This window comes from Telmatherina bonti (genome assembly GCF_933228915.1).
Source record: "Telmatherina bonti genome assembly, chromosome: 2".
In the NCBI taxonomy this organism is placed as follows: Eukaryota; Metazoa; Chordata; class Actinopteri; order Atheriniformes; family Telmatherinidae; genus Telmatherina; species Telmatherina bonti.
The window spans coordinates 27,367,327-27,387,804 of NC_136620.1; the positions used below are offsets into that span (position 1 = coordinate 27,367,327).

Here is a 20,478-nt window from a genome sequence, read left to right on the forward strand (position 1 = left end):
AAGAAGAATCCTGGGTTCAGCAGCTGTAACCATGAGGTGATCTTCATTCACTGAGGTCTGTTCTCATTGTTCCCTCATTGCTGTTCACACCAACTCAACTCCCAGATGATCCACCTGACTGCTTAAAGTCCTTGTGAGTGACTATTACACACACTTTGCTTACATTTAGGCCATAAATGCTTATGCAATGGCACTTTTACTGACAAATTAAATGTTTGGGAGAGTTTGAAGTAACTGATTTTATTTATTTAAAAAATTGTGCTGAGAAGGATCTGAACTTAATTTTACTTTCCTAAAATCTTTTGAAATTCTGTAATTGTGTTTGGAGCTACACCTGCATGCCCATTTGTGGTTATTACATAGAAATTACAAATGTTGTTTCCATGGTATTGTTTCATCTGGGAATGTCTGATGTGATGTAATATTACCATGGATTAACACAGAAACATGGAATAGGACATTTTGCAGCCCTGATTATGGTTATTACATAGAGACTACTGATGATGTTTCCATCTTATTGTTCTATATGTTGATTCAATTCAATTCAGCGCCACTTCACAACAATGTTGTCACAGGGCACTTAACAAACACATCATTTCAAGCCAATTCATACATATCCTATAATAGAAACCAACTGATGGCATCGAATCATCACTTCAATCCAATCCCCCATTCTGAGCATGCACGAGGCGGCAGTGGGAAGGAAAATACTCCCTTTTAACAGGAAGAAATCCTCAGACAGAACCAGGCTCAGGGAGGGCAGCCATCTGCCTCGACTAGTTGGGGTGGAGAGGACAGGAAGGACAGATCAACATGTACAACTGCACTTATTGATGTCTGCTGTAATGTCATATTAATATGAAATATAATGGAAACATTCAATGGATAATTTTACAGCCCTGAGTTGTGATTATTACATAGAAACTGTCCTATCATAATAGGTAATAATGACATTATGACATCATAATTTCTCCTTTATTTAAGTATGTGTAGATGTTTGAAAACATTTCCAGGCAGCTACCACCACAATATCACTATAGTAGTACTAAATAGTTTCAATTTCTAATTAAATTGGTTACCCTCCTATTTCTGTAGGTTACAGGCAATCTATTACCCTTTACCTTAAGTTTTAGTCTATTACCATTATGTACTCAGTGTTACTTGCAGGATGTTACCTGGTTATTACTTATGGTGATTATGGAGTAATAACTAGTATTTATAAAGTCATTTAATCTGTGTTACCATGAAATTACGACACAATTACCCTATAATTACCGAGCTGTAAGGTAAAGTGATACCAATTGTTTCACTGAAGTGTTTTTATTTATACAATCTAAAGGCCAAAAAGGCATCGATATCAAATATTTGATGCATACAGACGTAATTGTCCTGTTATTACATAGTTATTCCATACATTTTATACACATATATATATATATATATATATATATATATATATATATATATATATATATATATATATATATATATATATATATATATATATATATATATACACACACATACACACACACACACACACACACACACACACACACACACACACATATATATATATATATATATATATATATATATATATATATATATATATATATATATATATATATATATATATATGCAAACTCTTTAACTTCCACCTCTTCCTCCCTTTTCATTCAAATGTGTGGATTTAGGATGCTAAAAGAGTGGAAGAATAAATATGTTTTTATTTTGTTTGGAAGCGTTTTATTTAAAGGGTATTAATTTTGTCAAGGAAACTGTTGACATGTTCAAAACTTCACACAAAGAAAGAAAGCGACAAAAGGAAGAATCTCGCATGTTTCTCTAGTCAGTGGTTGTTTGGAGATGAGGAATCAGACCCATACCCAGAACGTCCATCACATTAAAAAAATGAACAGGCTGTGCTTTTCTGCACGTGCAAACAGGACAGCATTGTAAGACAGTCTTGCTGTTATTTCTGAGCACAGTTGAAGCTTGTGTAACTGGAGCTGCGCTCCTCCCCATAAATCAGCAGCGGGAATGCACACCCACCGCCGCCGCTTACATTGCGCATTTTTCATCAGGGTGCCATTTGCGGACTTCATCAATGTTTGGCTCCTTTTTTTTAAAATGCCACTTTTGCTTTAAGACCTCCTACCCTCACTTGCATTTAGAAGAGACAAGCAGTGTAAAGTGCAGCTTCCAGTCGCAGCTGTCAGCTTGTTTTCAGATGAACAGGCTGCTTCACACTAACAGTTTGTCTGTCGGGGCCAAGAGAATGACCTAATCGGAGTGAAGTGAACCAGAAATACGAAAAGATTCGGGTTAGTAGTAATGTGTGCAGGAAACATCCAATCTGGCAAATGGATAACTTTCCCCGGAATGAAGGAGGGGTCGGTGGCGAGAGCCGAGCGCCGCCCCCCGATCCGACAGGCTGAACTTTGTCACAAATATTAACAAGAAACTTCACCATTTCCACCTCCTCTGATTGCTGAACCCCTCTCTGCGACATGTACATGTGGTTCACCGTTTTAGCCGGCCTGGCTGTGCTGCTGTTTTCATACATCAGGACTTTTTCTCCTTACTTCAGCGAGGACTGCGCGTACATTCTGAGGAGCCTCAAACTCGGCATCAGACTGGTCAAGTACAAGAAAATCAAACCCTTTTACAGCATCTTGGACTGTTTCTTGGATGCGGCAAGTAGACACCCTGCTAAGATCTTCGTGCACTTTGAGGATCGCGCGTATTCTTATGGCGAAATGGACAAACAGAGCAACAAGGTGGCCAGAGCTCTGCAGGCAGAAGCCCGGCTGAAGGAAGGGGACACTGTCGCCCTGTTTCTTCCCAATGAGCCAAGTTTAATTTGGACATGGCTTGGTTTGGCCAAGCTGGGCTGTCCGGCCGCTCTCCTTAACTTTAACATAAGATCCAAATCTCTGCTGCACTGTTTCTCCTGCTGCGGGGCCAAAGTGATCATCACTTCTCCAGGTCAGAGACTGTACAGTGTCATGGACTAGATCTGTCAGGGTGGGGGGCTCTCCCACCCCACCACTGTCTTATTAACTGGGTTTTAGCTCTGCAAAGTTCATAGTTCAATAAGTCAGTCACAGATGGTTTTCAGTACTTCAGTTGTGCAACAAGTGGGGGAAATGATTCACTTTTCACTTCAATAACTTCGGGATTAACAGTAAATACAAACACGTGCTAAGATTATGAAAAGAAAAGAACAGCACCCCCAAGTTTTGAGTCTGCAGACACTTTAAAGAACACTGTTTTAAAGAAAAACATTTTGTCACATTTTAGACATGGTTAAGTTGACAGAAATGCCCAAACGCTCTTGACATCTTAGGTTTATCTAAGGGAGAGGTATTTTGAGCTTTTCTGACCATTAATCACTTATAAACCCCTCTGATTGATCATATGACTCTTTGGAGGGCCCAGACCCATGCTGGGACCCCAAGCTCAAGTTTCAGCAGGTTTAAACTATTGACAATAGCTAGACTTCATCTTGCAGCAGTATTAAAATAATATTTGCATGACAGTAAGATTTACCAAATACTTTTTAAGGGAATTGCATTGAAGTTTATAACTTTTGATAGTTTTATTTTTTGTATCAGTTCTTTTTTTTTTTAAAACTTACATTCAACCACAACTTCTGTTCAAAGTTATGTTTTGCTATTATTAAACAGGCAATTTATTTCCTCTGCAGATGATTAATAGTGAGACTTTCCACTATTGATAGTGAAATAGTTAATGTCATCACCTGCCACTCCTTTTACACGCTGCCTGCAAGTAAAGACGTATAATGTCCTCCCAGGACTACTGAGCTTCCTAACGACTTTAGGCTCATCAATCATTAACAACCTTAAAACTCTGCTCAAAGGCTGCTATTGATCTAATCTACCCTGGAGGTATGAAGTAATAATATAACAATGATAAGAACTGCTTGAGTTGCAAGTTCGTCACTCTGATTCAAAGAGATTTGATGGGAGCGTGAAGAAGCTAAAGACTTGATATGAGCCACATTATTAAATCACTCAGCACCTGACTTGTCAAGAATGATGATGTGGAAAAACTCTAATGTTTGTAAATATCTTATTTCTTCTCTGTTTTGTTCGTTCCATTGACTAATAAACCACACTGTAGTGGTGAAGATATGGAGATACTTCAAACATATCAGAACTGAGTGCAGGATCAAGGCAATGTGTGTCTTTTTACTACTTTTCCCAAATGTTTTCAGATATTGTGCTTCCAGTTCAGCTTCGAGAAGTTTAAAGTAAAACTCCCCAGTTTAAGTGTCTGTACAGGGAAATGTATGTGTTTTAGCTGAAATTCCTGCACCACGTGCTCATGTCCCAGTGTGTAACATGAGACAGGCCAACATGTGCAACATTACGCAATGCAGTACTCTGACACTGCTAGGCTGAATGGTTTTCTGTATTTGCAGAGCTGCAGGAGTCTGTGGAAGAGGTTCTGCCAACGCTGAGGGAGCAGGGTATCCGTGTGTACCTCTTGTCAGACAACTGCAGCACAGAGGGTATCACCACTTTGTCCGAGAGGATCTCTCAGGCCTCAGATGAGCCCCTGTCCCGGGAGCTTCGGGCCAACATCCACATCAGGAGCACTGCTCTTTACATCTACACATCTGGCACCACAGGTATGCTCAGTATTACACTTTTACACCTGAAACCCACATGCAGATATCCTTTCTTGCAGCTCTCAAGTAGGTGTTCATGTTTTTGTGGAGTTCATTGGTTTCTGAGAGATGTTAAACATTTAAAGGGATGCCTCCAAGTTGGTTGGCATTTGGCTTTAATAACACATCCACTGGCAGCAGGAACACATATTAATGCAACAATATGCAGTGTTTACATTCTAGCAAATAGGATCAATTTATTTCTGAAGTCAGACTTTTCAAACCTTTTCAGACTTTTTTCTCATTTTCAGACCTGTTTTTTTTTTTTTTTTTTTAACATCCTGGTTAGTTTTTCTTCTTTCCTGCCTTTGTTGGCACATTGCAGAATATCGTGGCACATTTTCACCCATAAATTGGTGGAATAGTGACACCATTTGCAGGTATGTGTATTTTTCATTTTGCTCATGCATGAAAATGGAAGAAATGTGAAGCCACTCACCCAAATATTAAATAGTATGTTTTAGTTTTCTGACAGTTTTCTTCAAAAGTAATTTAGTGACGGTTAAAGACTAATAAAACCCTCAGCAGGATGAGAGCCCACCCAAAGCCAACACCTATCTAAGTCACATATTTATACCAAAAAGCAAATTTACATGAAATGCATTTCAACATATTGTACATGGCACCAGTAAAGCGTTAGTGGCTCACACACACACGTGAGCAGCAGCCGGATCATGTCTGCTGCTCTTTTTTCTTGTGAAAAGACCAAATTCACAAGATCTCATCAAAGCGCCCTGTGTTGGACTGGTGACCTTATCCAGGGTGTACCCTGTCTTTCGCCCAAAGATGGGTGGGATAGGCTCCAGTTTCCCCACGTCCCTTCATTGAATTAAGCGGTTAGGATAATGAATGAATGAATGAATGAATGAATGAATCTCATCAAAGTCCAATTCCTGGTGATTTTGACAATCTCAAGTGTTAAAATTTTACTAAAATAAATGACAAAAAATCATTTTATTGGCTTTTTCTAAGTTTATACATGAATTTAATGGCTATTTTGGGGCGCATATCCATCCATCCATCCCATCCATCCAGGATGGATGCCAGGATCCCATGAGTTTCTTTTTCTAAGATCCTGACTTCCTCTCACTGATTTTCCCATTTCTTCAGATTTCCAATCAGCTCAGGCCGATTGATAACGTATAAAAGTTGGTTGGATGTGGAATGAGATGATGTATCAAGACATTTAAAGTTGTTGACTGACTCAACCCTCTACAAGCTTCAAGAAAATGTATAATGTTGAGTTAATCTCAAATCGTTCCTCACAGAGAATCGTTCCTCATGCAGCTGAAAATGAAGCCGGCTCTGTGAGGTGTGTTAGATTTTCTCATGTTAGTACATGATGTTGCTACCATGACTGAACAAACAGGTTGGGGGGACTTGCACTCTCTCACATTAGCACATCAGTCTAATGTTTTACTGCTGATAGAAACACTTCAGAGTGTGTTTCCTTTTTTCATTTTTGCTTACATTAAAGACCACTTACTCAACAAGAATCTGTTGGATGTAGATCACTCGCCTGACTGTAAGCAGACTGCGTTTGCTGTCATCATGGTAAAAAAAACAAAAAACAACAGAAACTAATATGCATGCAGCTCCTAGTAGGACTGAGTAAGAATGCTTAGATTTGTTGTCATTTCATGGTAAGCAAAACAAGCATTATAGTGTCGACCAGCCGTGTTAACACATCCAGCTGGCACTAGCAGAGGTGGTGCTTGTTTTCAGTGTCTGCTCAGTGACATTAATTCCCCCTGAAAATCTCTGGCACTTTAACTGCTAAATGCGCCATTATGGTCACCAGCTTGCCGCTAACTTTATCCGCTTGTTTAGTGTTGAGCAGGTAGTGCTTACTGAGTGTATGATACAGCTGCCTATGTGGAAACATGGCCGTGTGAGCGATGAGCGTGAATAAAAATTGAATTTGAGTTAAAACCTGAAAGCATGATATTATTTTATTCAGTTGCAGAAATGTGGAGTAGTTAAGCTTTAAAAATGTGCATGTTAGTACATGCACATTAAATAGGCGGATCACACAGCAGGATTGAGTTTTAAGGTATCAAGTAGGGTTAGACCTCTTCAAATTTGACCTTTTTCATCAAACATATACAAACTGATATTATTCCCATTCTCCAAGGTCTAAATAAACTAAATATATCATTTACTTTGATCTTGGACCTTGGCTATGCCTGCCTCATGAGCCATGTAGTTTTATTGTTGATGTTTTTCAAAAACAATGCAAAATTTGGGACATTATGTCCTTGTTTTCATTGTAGCTTCCCAGAGGTTGATGCTGTAGCACTGAAAGTTGTACCAATTGAAAGCTAATAAAATGTTCTTGCATGTGGTTGTAAACACATTAACAACAGTGTAAATTTGAACTAATTTTATTGAGGTGACACCTAAAGAGTAGTGAGCCAGTCACATTTCACTCTCAAACAGAAAGTGAGACTCTGGGCCTACCAGGTCTGTAGCTATGTTGAGGACAGAAGGTCCTCAACAGGAGGTTCATAAGCTGGAGGTCATGGATAGCTGTGTCAGCTGTGATGGTTACACAGTGGCTGGTGGAGAATATAGCTTTCATTTGGTACAACTTTCAGCATGAAAGCCTCTGGGAAGCTGTAACTCGAAGGTGTTTCTGACACCTGAGTCTATCCCAGACAACCATTCACAACATAGAGTAATTGGTGGGAGGAAGCCAGAGTACCTTGAGAGAAGCACAGAAGAACAGTACAGAGAGAACAGCTGAGGATTGAACCAGTGATCTTGTTGCTGTGAGGCCACAGTGCTAACCACTACGCCACCGTGCAGCCCTTGTATGGCAGCGTGTTCTTCGTAAGCTGGAGGTCATGGATAGCTGTGTCAGCAGATAGCTGCATCAGATGTGATGGTTACACAGTGGCTGGTGTAGAATAGCTTTTCTTTGGTACAACTTTCAGTGTTACAGCATCAGCCTCCAGGACCAGAATAACTGATATATTTAGTTTGTTTAGGAGAATGGGAATAATATCAGTTTGCATATGCTTGATGAAATTAGTCCCATTTGAAAAAGGTCTAAAGTAGGGTGCTTAATGATTTGTCATCTTCTGACTATGGAAGGTTTGCCTAAAGCAGCTGTTGTGACCCATGAGAGGGTGTGGGCTGCCTCCTTCCTCCAGGCAGCATGTGGAGTCACGGCAGAGGACATCTTCTACATCAACCTGCCGCTCTATCACAGCGCAGGCTTCCTGATCGGGATGGTTGGAGCTATCGAGAGAGGTAGTGATCCTTTTATTTGTCACAGAAGTGCAGAAGAAAGAAAAACACTGCGGCTGAGAGAGATGAGATTTTCTGTCAATTGCAGGTATAACCATCATTTTGAGGAGAAAGTTTTCTGCCTCTCAGTTTTGGGAAGACTGCAGGAAGTATAATGTGACAGTGATGCAGTACATTGGTGAAACAATGCGCTATCTCTGCAACACGCCAAAGGTAAAAGCGTCCTGGTCAGCTTGCTGCTGCATCATTCTGACTGTGGATGTTTGTGCACATCTCCCATTTCAATCATTACTGTTTTGCAGAAAGAAAATGAGAAGAATCACAAAGTGCGAATCGCCATCGGCAACGGAGTCAGAACTGACGTTTGGTCCGAGTTTCTGAATCGCTTCGGGGACATTAAAGTCAGAGAGCTGTATGCCGCCACTGAAGGAAACATTGGTTTCATCAATTACACATCCAAGATCGGTGCAGTGGGAAGAGTCAACTTTGTGCACAGGGTAGGATCAGGAAGTGTTTCTGGTGTTGTTATTGGTGAAAACATGCAGCTCTACAGACTCCAAATCTGAGAATCTGCTCTGATGGGATGATTTATTTCTAACTACACGTTAGTCTCGTAAGGAATGGGAAACCTTGCGTTGTCTCTCACATACCGAATAGTGAAGTATTTCAAATGTGCTGCTACTTTTGCTGATGACTAGATTTCTCTTTTTGGCATCTTAGGCTGAGGTTTATGGGTATTGAAGTATTGAGACAGATTACCTCAAACGTAGAAGATATGATTCATTGAAGAAGTTAAGTACATGATTAAAACTGAATAACTGGGGGGAAATTTTTTGCCAACTATTCAATTAACATTAGATTAAAGCTCCAGATGCATCTCTGTCAGGTGCTTTTTGGTTACATCACCTGCAGATACTGTTCATCCCCTGGACAGTATTTTTTCGATCCAACACTTCTTATTTTCCCTCCATTTGTCCAGTTTCCTTATTCTTTTTCAGGATTATGCACATCACTGATACAAGTTTTTGGTTAACAATTCTTCAGGAATCACCTTGTTAGTTTAAAAATATTGTTTTATAGGTGTGAAACTGTAATATCCATTGCATTTATCATCGATGGATCTAAAGACATTGAGTACAATAATGTGTCTATGCAACAGGCTTTTGATAACAAAGTACTGATCTTTTTACATGTGCATGATTCGTGGGTCAATGTGAAGTCAGAAAATAGTCAGGTAGAAGGACTTGGCTGAAAATAAATTTGAAAAAAGTAGTCAATGACCAAGGAAAGAGTTTCAAAACTTTCAGAAAGTCTGAGAGATTATTGCTTAAGACCACTGAAAAAGATTACAAGAAAATCAGGCTTTGCAGAAGGAAAATGCAAAGAAATGAGCACTGAACGGGAAACCGGCTGACAGGAACTGATATCAGCGCTTATTTTATGCTGTAAATGCAGAAAAATATCTATAGTTGTAATTTAGACCATTTCTGAAGTATTAAAATAAATTATAAATGGTGTCATAGAGTTTGTTCACAGAGTAGAAAATGGGACAAAGATACTCTTCAGTCTGCTGACCAGTTTGAGAAAAATAAACCATGGGATTGTTAAAAAACAAACTAACAAAACAATAAGATGCTGTGTGCATACGTATGATATGTGTTATTTTATAGACTCTTTTGGAAGGTTTGTGTTATCTGTTACCATAAGTCCAGTTTATCTCCTCACACTTTGCAGCATCATTCCTATTTCTTATACGAAGTGGTCTTTCTCTCGGGCATAAATCAAATGACCACTCCAGTTGGTTCTTCACCTCATCACTCCGAGTTTCATGCAGAATCTCAGAAAACATCTTAATGTTGGTGTTTGAGTCCTCACAAATCTGCTTCCAAAGCCAAACCTGGCAGTCACAAAAAACAGCTTGATCTCATGATGGTTATATTTGTCCTTCCCAGTTTTTCTTCCCCTACACGTTGATCAAGTTTGACATTGAGAAGGAAGAGCCTGTCAGAAACTCTGAGGGTCTGTGCATCGAAGCAGCCACTGGTGAGTTTCCTACAAAAACCAAAGACAAAAACATTTTAGTTTTGCACAAACAAGATGCTGATCATCTGTTGCAGTGAATGTAATTCCTTGAATTTTCTTGACTTGGTCAGGTGAGACGGGGCTTTTGGTTGGAAAAGTAACTCAGAGGTCTCCCTTTGTTGGGTACGCTGGTAACAAGCAACAGACTGAGAAGAAAAGGCTTCGCGATGTCTTAAAAAAAGGCGACCTGTACTTCAACACTGGTGATCTGCTTCGGTTTGACCATGATAAGTTTGTCTACTTTCAGGATCGAGTCGGCGACACCTTCAGGCAAGTTGGGATTCTTTTTTTTTTTTTTACTTTAGAATCGCTTTATATCATCAACACCCGGTTTCTGTTTGTACTTGTCCCATTTATTTACTCACTATTATTATTTGAATTGATCTTATTTTATTACTCAAATTGTTCTGTATATTATTTTTTAATGTTTTTTTCCAGTTAATGTGTGTTATTTAGTAGCACTGTGGCCTTAGAAAGCAGTCATTTTAATTCTCTGTATGTACCGACACATGGCTAAATGACCATAAAGAAACTTGACTGATGTACAGTTTTGTCTTTTTGTTTTAGCCAGAATTTAGATTAATTAACTTTGTTATGATCTTTGTATCTTATTTCATGTGTTTATTATTTGCTTGCTCTTTGTCGCAGATGGAAGGGTGAGAATGTGGCCACGTCTGAGGTTGCAGACATTCTCACAATGGCTCATTGCATCTTAGAAGCTAATGTTTATGGAGTTAAAGTTGAAGGTAAAGTACTGCAACTTTACAGAGGCTTGTGCAAATATTGTATAGTTCTCGCTGCATAAAGATGAGGCGATTACCCTGTCCGTGGACATCTTTACATAAATATATCTGTCTGCCTGGAATCACCCTGACCAGGTCACGAGGGGCGGATCGGCATGGCGGCCATCACTTTGAGGGAAGGGGAAGAATTTGACTGCTCAGACACCTACAAGCAGGTCGTCAGCTACCTTCCGGCTTACGCGAGACCCAGATTCATCAGAGTTCAGGTGAAAATTGAATCATTTGGTGCATGTGTACATTTGTCAGGCAGATGATTAGAGGTGCCCCTCAGAGTTTACAGTTCATCTCCACACAGCCTGAGAGTTTAAAATGAAGAATTGCTTAAGGATATCCTCAATATTGTCCTTTTTGATTAAAAGTTTTGACAATTCAAGGTGGGTTGTTGTATGTTTTAAGTCATTTTAAAGTTGCAGCAAACCAATGATTTTGAGTTCTCATTTAAATAAGCTGACAGGAAAGCGTCTTCACCTTTACTTGTAATCCTGAGAACACAGTGTAGGCCTGTCCTGGCTGTCAGCTGTCGGGTCTGGATGCAACGCAACCTAAATCACTGAGCCCCTTGCTGGTTTATTGACAAGCATCCAGGTTTTAAACTCTGTCCTTTGCCACACAGAAAGTCAGAGCAGTGATTTAAGGAGAGCTTTAATGTGCTTCATATTTGTAGAATGAATGAGGACTGAGGCAGCAAGCAGACGGTGACTGTCCTGTCTCTGTGATAGATGTTGCTGAGGCTGAGTGCTGCACCTTAGACTGCAGGCACAATTCGTCTGAGAGATTCCTGTGGAAAAAATAATGTTTTGGGAAGATGGAAAATTGGGCAAGAAAGCGCTGCCGTGCAGTCTGGCAGTGACAGGAGGGATGATGTTGCATGTCATGGAGGGAGGGATGCACACAATTAACACAGTGTTTAGGGGTGTTGTAAGTATTTGATAAGGGTGTAGTTTCACTGCTAACAGCAGTTTTCTAGGTAATGCAACCCTTGTAGCGGCCATGTTTTATTGCATTTATTTCTTACTACCTGAACTATCTAAAGGCTGCTGATGCTAATGATCCGATCCAAAAATGTCTGGTCTATGTCTGCTAGATTCCTCACTTTGGATAATTAAGAAATGCATCTCACAGATCATAATAGTAATTTATAGATATTTCTGAAGATACAGTGTTAAAACAACAATCTTTGTAATTAAGAGTGTAATTAAACACTTTTTTTTTTTTTAAATTTAGCATACTTTAGCTCATTCCTTCATGTGTACTAGACAAGGATACACAGTACTAAGCCCTGACCCGTTTAACAAGCCATGAGCTCCTGTCAAAACATGATTTGCAGATATTTGCAGGTCCTTATAAACATGTCAGCATTATTTTACCATGCTTACTGAGCATGTGTTATATGAAGAATGAAGGGTACCACTAACAAACACCCGTCTCCATGACTCCTTCCATTATTTATATTCTTGCTGCTTTAAAAAAAAAAAAAAAAAAAGCTGTAAACACACTTCCATCTACTGATTTTGAGCATATTTATAGAGTGCTTTTTTTTTTTTTTTTTTTTTTAAGCCTGAATGGATAACACTTTATTTGTCAAGACTGTTTAGTTTCAGCAGCTAGCACTGATAGTCCAGGGTTCTGCAGCAACTGTGGATTTTATGGTTAGTTCATCTTCTCTGACCCACCAGAACAGACCATTGTGTTGTAGAACCACCTGGTTTACAGTAAAGAAAGTTAAAAGTAGGCATCAGGGTGAAGGACTGCTCTGCTGCCCATATACAGTACATCTGTGCACAAGATAAATCAAAACATGCAACGAATTTTGAAAATTTGCATTAATTTAAAGTAATAAAAAGAAGTTGTGCCTCTTGCATATTAGCCATTTCCAGGTTTAGTGATTTAATGCTTTATGATTTACATTTTTCATTTAGCTCTTGTAGCATACTGTCAGCATTGTGGGAATAGATAATCCCATATTACTACCAAGACATAACAGCATGACAATAGAGACTGCAGTGGCTCTCGCTGGTGAATCCGCTGCCTGCAGAGTGAATGTAAACCCAGAAATCAGCCAATGCCTAGCTCATAATGTGATCAAATTGTTGTTTTGCAGTCGTGTCTGGAGATGACTGGAACATTCAAAATGAAGAAAGTGAAACTGGTAGAAGAAGGATTCAACCCTGCTCTCATCAAAGATCCATTGTACTTCCTGGATCCTGAGAAAAAGACTTACGTACCCATGACGGAGGAGATCTACAAAGCAATTGCTTCAAGGGAAATCAAACTCTAACACAGAAACTTAAGTTGTTAAGGTGAAACCTTTTTTTTGTTTTATTTCTTCTAATGAAGATACGACAGCTCCTAAACAGACCTCATCTGTCAACTAATCATGTTTTGGTACATCACATCTCGTTTGAAGAGACTTTTTAAAAACAACTATTGTGTGCACTTGCAGATTTGCAGCCATGCGTCACTCACTGCTGTATTTTAGTTACAAACTTCCTCTGACTCACGTTGCTCAGATTTTACAAAGATGTGCATTAACTAGATACTGATTTATTTACAATAATCAATAATCAGAGGTGGATTTATACAGACATAGCTGATCAGTGACATGTCAAGTTTTTTTTTTTTGACTACACCCAGAACAGCAGTTTTCTCAGTTGAAAGGACCTGTCAGACAACCATTTACTAGTTGCTGCTTTGTAACACCAAAAGAAAATTTTTTTTTTTTACAAAAAAATATTGTCTGAAAAGAAATAACTTTGTCTTAAACGCATGAAAATGAGTAACAGGCACCTATTTTTGCAAGAACCAAGTTTGCCTTGAATCTTAGTTCTAAATGTGAGTGCAGCAGATTTAGGAAAGCCCGATGCACCGAGGAGCTTTTGCAGTGTTCCTTTTTTTTTTTTCTTTTAAATAGGAAATGGAAGCTTAATTACTTTAATGTTGATTTGCATATAACAAAACTCAGGAACATAGGAGTGTCATAGCTTAACAAAACTCAATGTACATATTTTGTAAAGAATTCCACAAACTGACTAATTTCACTCTCATTAAACAGTTTAATTTTTAAGGTATACATGTTTCCATGACGCACTTTCTTTATGTTCAGCCAGTCATTTCAGGTTAAGATGGTTTTTCTTTGAGCCATTTCCATGAAGCAGGATTGCTGGTCAACATTTCATGTTTATGGTCCTCAAAATGAACATCCTGATGTGTCAGGTCATGTAAACAAAACATCCTACGATATTTATAGTTCCGCCAGAACATCCTCCCAAAATATGCTTGGCATGTATACTTATATTTCTGCCTATGTGACAGTTAGGTGGTTGAATGTTGACATTTGGTTTTGTGAGTAAGAAAAAACCCCAAAATGTTTGTTCAGCAGAAATGAATCCATATCCTGGGCTAGTGGTTGAGTTGAGCATGTCATACCAGATTTTTGGCAGATCAAACTATTCTCAGTAAGACTCAAATCACACCATGAGGTGACGGGACCCGCCTCCAGACCTGCATGATAAAAGCAGCAGCAAACTGATAAATCTAAAATTGTAGGTCATGGTTTACCTCAAGTAAACCTAATGCTGGAAGTTTACTAAACTTAGATTGTAGTGACCATGTGCAGATGCCCTGCATTGCCCAGTACATGAGGAAGTGTTTGTCGTCTCCTCCAGTATTTGTCTATTCAGCACCAGTTGGGGCGAACATTGGGATATGTTGTTCAAAAGGCCTGGTTTGTTTCATGAAATGTTAAAGCAAAGTGGGATCAGATGAATTTTACAACCCCTTGTAGTCTTTAGGATGTGAAACCAAACTTTAAGACAGCAGTCCAGGAGCTTTCAGCTTGATGGAGCTCAACCATCTGTTGGAGAATGGGATAAACTGCGAACACCAAACCAGATCAGTAAATGCTGAAGTGATTTTCCTCTCATAAAAAAAACATTTTTTCCCCTTCAGTTTTAACAATTCAGAATCTTACTTAAAACAAAATACTTTCTAAATACTTTGTAGATAATAATTCAGACTACTTAGTTGCCAATATTTATATATCATAAAGATGAAAAATAAGATAATGGTTTAACACACACAAAATGATCATGACAATTGCAACCATTGGAATTCTTTTAGCTGTTCAGCAGAAACACTGAAAACATCTGGAAACCTGGAGCAACAACACTTGAATCCCAAAAAAGATTTACTTTATAAAGGAATTTATTTAGTAATACAGTGGTATACTTAGAAATGTGTTGCAAAGGAAAAACCAAAAAAAACTGAACCAAATTAAAACCAAAATAAATAAAAAGAATGTCAGCCACACAGGAAAATAAACTTGAAGCAGTGTTATCATATCAAAAGAAAAATAGTACTGATGTGCCATAATAAATTGTCTATTAGTACAAAAATACATTTCGGGGCACACAATACAGCATCCAGTATCACAAATAAAGGAAGGGACCACTCTTCACAGCAGCCCCCCTCAAGTACGTCTTTTAAAATCAGTTAAACCAAGCACTTCTTTATTTTGTAAATAAGAATAAAAAGTTTTCTGACAGATAAAAATGCCTTAAGTAGTGTGTCTGTCTGTGTGGATATGTTGGTAGAAAAGTCGGACTTATTACTGTTTATGTCAGTTCCAAGGCTCAGGGGTATAACCAGAATACAAACATAACCAATGTTACCGCTTCCTCTTTTTTAAACAAATGTTTTCTCTTTTATACAAAATAACAAAGATGTACAAAAGTTAATGTACAGAGAACCAAGGCCATATGCTAGCAGTATGTACAGCCACAATTTAAACATCTTCTAGCTTTGTGTATTTCCTCAGACTTCATATGCATAGCAGTAAAGAAAGCATACCTTTTCATCAGCCCCAGTTATTCTCGTGTGCTAAAATCCAAGTTCACTGTAGATGAGAAAACGCAGAGACAGCTTTTCCTTCGGTAGTGATCGTTACAACTCAAGGATCCGGTGTTTTAAAGTTTCACTGAAAAAGTTAATATGCAGATAAGGCATCACTGCTTGCAGTGTACGATGGGGTTTTCATGTGTTGAACTTAGTAGTAGCAGGCTTCTGGACCTGAGTCATAGCACATGCATAGATCTCTAGACAGCAGGAGTTTGTAAAATCAAGTCAGTATTTTTACCTACGATAAAACTTTTCTACAAAACAGCAGTTTAATCAGAGAGCAATCCGTTCCAACAAAACGGGAATCTGACACTAATACTTGATCATTCTTTAGTGTTTCCCCCCCCCCCCCCCCCATCTTTATGACGATTACATCTTCCTTCATGAGTCAGGCTCACCGAGTCCTCAGAGATCCTTCATGAGTGAAACGCATGACCACCGAACTCACAAACAAAAGTTTTGCATATACAAACTTTGCTGTTTGTGAGTGTTTTTTTTTTCTTTAACGGTACACAAAAATCCCATTGGAATATTAAATAAGTTTTCAAAATTCACTTTTTTTTCTTTTTTTTTTTCTTGCACTGCTCTAACCTTTTACAAAATTAGCTAAAAATGTCAAAATGTGATCATTCAGTCTGTGGCACTGGTCATGCATTCCAACTTCAGTTCCTTAGTTTAGATAACTTGTTTTAATCTTCGTTTTTTTGCAAGCCTTGAAAGCACCGAAAACAAAAAAATAGATATATAGTAAAGAAACAAACGAGAGTACAGCCGCGTGGGGTGCTGGACTCCTCCGACTCTCCTTGTGTAGTTGTGTGTGTGAGAGTGTTTTCTTTCGTTCTTTTTTTTCTTTTAATTTTGGGCGCAGTAAACAATGTGAGAGGATCAAGTTCATACTTCATCAAGCAGTATGCACCCCACCGCGGGGGAGGGGGCACAGCAGGGCCAATGGAATTCCCCGGTTTATCACATTCAGTAACAGGCCAGCTGTTGCCCTCTTCAGAAGTGGTCGATGAGCACAGACACACAGTTTGCACCCACCAGGTAGTTCGGATCTCCAGGAAGAGATTTGTTCTGCCAGGTTTTAGGATCACCTGCAGGAAATAAAGACATGTCAGCTCTCGGAGCGACTCACATACACATCAAAACACGAAAAGACAAAGTTAAAGTAAAACTGATTGTTACAATTCCACATAAAGCCCTTTCATATGATAAAATACTGAAGAGTTTATGAAACCTGCTCACAATCCAGGTGTTTAAGTTGACAGTGGTGCTACAAATTTTACCTGGTCTTCATTATTTATTCATTAATACTTTATTTACTTTATACTGCTAGAGATGTAATAGTCTGAGATGTCACAGCAAACTTTTGCCTCAAGTATCCTTCATTGACTGATATCTGACTGAAATGACTTGGACGACTGATGAAACTGTTAGGAAAAGCTATGTTGGAAGAAAGTGAAACATGGCACTCCAGCTAAAAAAAACAAACCCAAAACAAAACAAAAAACATAACTTCTTTCTATGAAACCGTCTAGATGAAGTTGGGCCAGTTTGTTGCAATTTCAAATGCAAACGTCTCGCATGAGGCGTCATCTGAAGCATGGGTGGCTGGGCTACTAGGGTCCTCGAGTGTGGAACTCCTGCAAGTGTTAGGAGTTTCCCTGCTGCAACGCACCTGAAACATCAGTACTAATTAGCAGACTGGTGCAGAACTTGTCATCAAACTCAGTCTGCTAACTACCTACTGATTTGAGTCAGGTGTGTTGCAGCAGGGAAACTCCCAACAGGACTGTGCCACTCCAGGACCCCAGCTGCCCATCCTGCTTTAAATGACATTACATATTATTACTGAAAAAGACATTTGTAAGCTGTTCAGTCAAAACAAAACAAAAAAAAAATCAGAAAAGCAAATTTCTGCCATTTAAAACAGTTCAAACCTAAAAAATATTAAGAATAGTTCTGGTGAATAAACTATTGTCACCAGCTGAGTCTGGCAGGGGCTGTGTCAGACTTGTTGACAAGCTAACTGCTAAGCAATACTTTTGCAAAGACTAAAAAAAAAAAAAAAAAAAAAAAAAAAAAAGAATGATGTATTGTACTTGGTATTCGGGAATCTGACATGCAGAATTTTGAACCACAACTAATCAGCAACAGGATAGAAAACCGACTCCTCCACAAGTAGGATGATGTAAAAATGAGTGTATAAAACATTCACTCAGGCTGCTGCAACTTTTTATTTAGGCTGCGTAGTATTAGATGGAGAAATGATCTGTTCTGTGGCTCAGCAGCAAGCAGCAAATAGCTTAGCTCCTTCATCAGTCACCCTCCCTCCTCCTTCTGACCACTGTCTGCTGCAGGTCAGACACCGAGTATTCACAACTACTACTGACATAACAAAGCAACACAACACGGAGCATAATAAAACTATTAACACCAAGCTGATTGTAAAGATGAACTTAAGTAATTCCATTTTATATTAATTATTTAAAATAAAAATAAAAACGGAATAAATCCTTCTGTGCTTTCAGATGTGTATTTCAAGTGTATTAAATATAACTGAATAGCTTATTTTACACACATTAAAAATGGGACTTGAAATTCATCAAATGATGTGTTACTAAATAGTAACTAAATATGTTACTGTAAAAAAAAAAAAAAAAAAAAAAAAGTAACTAAATATGTTACTGTAAAAAAAAAAAAAAAAAAAAAAAAAAAAAAGTAACTAAATATGAATCCATTTCAGAAATGAACATTAGAGACTATGAGCATATTTGGGGGGGGGGGGGGGGGGGGGGGCTTGCTTTTGCATACGCACCAAACAGCTGTTACAGCTATCAGGTAGTCTAATATTTGCATAAAGGTAAGTGCCCACAAAGTAAAAGCATGATGAAAGAGTGAGGGGAACATGGAAAACAGAAGAGGTGGTTGTAAAATCATTAATGAACTCTCCTCTTCAATCAAAGCCAGCCCACAGACCCCAAAAGGACAGAGAGAGGACAGCGTACCCGACGAGGAGTCGGAGGATTTTAGAGCAAAAGACCAACCATCAGGGGTCATAGACGCACAGTGAGGTAAGCGCAGCTCCACCGGCTTCAGGAACTTGAGTCCGTGAGGGCCACACATCACCAGCGGACTTAGCAGCGTTTCTCCTGTATGAATGTACAACAAGATTGAAATTCCACATATTAAACACAAAGAATTGGCCAGTACAAAAGGATTATTATTTAACCAATCAGGCAGAAAAGAAGGCGGTAGCAGGACTTTATACTGAGGGGAAAATGAAGTTCAGTCGATTAATGTGGATTAAAGTATCTTTACATCTACAGGTATCCCACTCTGCATGGAGGATTTCTATCTGCGTGACCAACTTCCTTCCTTCTGGGGTTCTCCAGTCTGAGTAGAACTAAAATATTATAGTGTAACATGTTAAATAAAAACTCCCTTCACTTTAGCAGCTCTATCTGAAGCAGACCAGCACTTTGTCTTACATACCTTACATCACATTCTGTAACTTATTCTTTGACACACGCAACATGGAGGGAATCTCTGTGCTGAGGCACTGACCTTTCTCCTTGTCAAGGGGGGGCAGGATGCTGTTGTCCCGGCACACCTTAAAGTAAATCTCCTGCTCCACACTCTCAGGGATGGCACCCTGGGGGATGATGATGCTGACACCTGTCTCGATGGAGCTCAAAACCCCTCCGTTACAGTTGAAGATCCCCCGAGCGGTGGCGACCACTGTGTGCCCTTCGTCCTCATCGTCATCATCCAGTGCACTGGGACTGAGGGACCGGGACAGAAAAGTCAGCATTATCAGTCAAAGCAGTGCAGCCGGAAAATAACGCCCAGCAGAGGACAGCTCAGTAATTATCCTCGGACAACTCGCTGCTGCTGGGTATTTCTTACCTTACTGGGATGGCCTTGGGAATGGCATTGATGTTATTGTGCTGGTATTTAGGCCTGTTGTCCATAGTGCGCGTGAAGGTGTCCAGACCACTGTCATGATCGAGGGGCTGTGGTGACAGCTGAGGTTTTCCACTGCTGTTGCTCCCGACGCTGGGCTTACTGAGGAGGTCGGTCTTCACTTGTGTGTCGTTGGGCAGCAGATTGTGGTTGAACTTGGGGCTCTCGAACTTGCGCTCAAAGGGCCGAGCTGCACTGGTGTAAGGCTTGGGGACATAGCGGTTATAGCTGGTGGGCATGGGAGCACCCAGTGGCTTTTGGGGTGCTGGTTCGGTGCCATTGACTGGAGATTTATCAGGTAGGGCCCTAGGTGGCAGGTAACCACCTGGTGTGGGTTCATCGCGGCTGGTCGGCCTGAGGGCTGGCAGGTCAGCTTTAGGATTGGGCGAACTCAAAGGTTCGGGTATGGAGTTAGCTGGGAAAGAAACAGAATGTAATCAAGCACTGACAAAAGAAAAAAAAAAAAAAGATTTCATACAAAGGTTTTTTTCTTGAACACTTGTCAAAAACAGAAAGCACCAAACTGGTTCAAATTTCATTTATCAGCAAGATAAGAGGCTTTTCCAAAGATCTAAAAGCATAAATTACCATATTGAACTATGCAGCAGTAAGGACAAAGATTTCTCCAACAGATGGAAACGCAGAGTCCTCATATTCATATCATAAAGCTTGTCACAAATTATTTAAAGCGACAGAAGCCATAAATCTACATTTAAATTGTGGCAAGACAGCTACGCTTGCAACAAACCTCTAAAGGACCCTAAATAACCTTCACAAATT

The 20,478-nt window shown here is 39.3% G+C and overlaps 2 protein-coding genes across 8 annotated transcripts in view; one reads left to right on the forward strand and one right to left on the reverse strand.

Annotated features, from left to right (window-relative positions):
- The first annotated feature begins 2,441 nt into the window (after positions 1-2,441).
- On the forward strand, positions 2,442-13,869 carry LOC306762578 (long-chain fatty acid transport protein 2-like). The gene is made up of 10 exons (XM_079249113.1): positions 2,442-2,991; positions 4,451-4,660; positions 7,796-7,954; positions 8,040-8,164; positions 8,254-8,448; positions 9,904-9,994; positions 10,105-10,303; positions 10,682-10,779; positions 10,912-11,042; positions 12,938-13,869. Exons 1-10 carry the CDS (start codon positions 2,514-2,516, stop codon positions 13,112-13,114), a joined length of 1,863 nt encoding a protein of 620 aa, XP_079105239.1. The 5' UTR covers positions 2,442-2,513; the 3' UTR covers positions 13,115-13,869.
- A 2,279-nt stretch (positions 13,870-16,148) lies between these two features.
- Positions 16,149-20,478, reverse strand: part of tjp1b (tight junction protein 1b) — a 34,988-nt gene continuing 30,658 nt past the window's right edge. For 3 of the 7 annotated variants that reach the window (XM_079254745.1, XM_079254748.1, XM_079254744.1), the window contains 4 exons: positions 19,642-20,113; positions 19,300-19,517; positions 18,741-18,884; positions 16,149-16,826 (listed from right to left, as the gene is read on the reverse strand). In XM_079254745.1, the coding sequence (XP_079110871.1) occupies positions 16,732-16,826; positions 18,741-18,884; positions 19,300-19,517; positions 19,642-20,113 (929 nt within the window). In that variant the 3' untranslated portion in view covers positions 16,149-16,731. The remainder of the gene's footprint in view (positions 16,827-18,740; positions 18,885-19,299; positions 19,518-19,641; positions 20,114-20,478) is intronic. The other 4 variants (XM_079254750.1, XM_079254747.1, XM_079254749.1 and 1 more) reach the window with 2 other exon arrangements.

Coding starts and splice junctions, on each gene's coding strand:
- LOC306762578 (XM_079249113.1), top strand. CDS start 2,514: ATGTACATGTGGTTCACCGTTTTAGCCGGCCTGGCTGTGCTGCTGTTT. Junction 7,955..8,039: donor GGTTGGAGCTATCGAGAGAG/GTAGTGATCCTT, acceptor TGTCAATTGCAG/GTATAACCATCATTTTGAGG. Junction 9,995..10,104: donor GTGCATCGAAGCAGCCACTG/GTGAGTTTCCTA, acceptor TGACTTGGTCAG/GTGAGACGGGGCTTTTGGTT.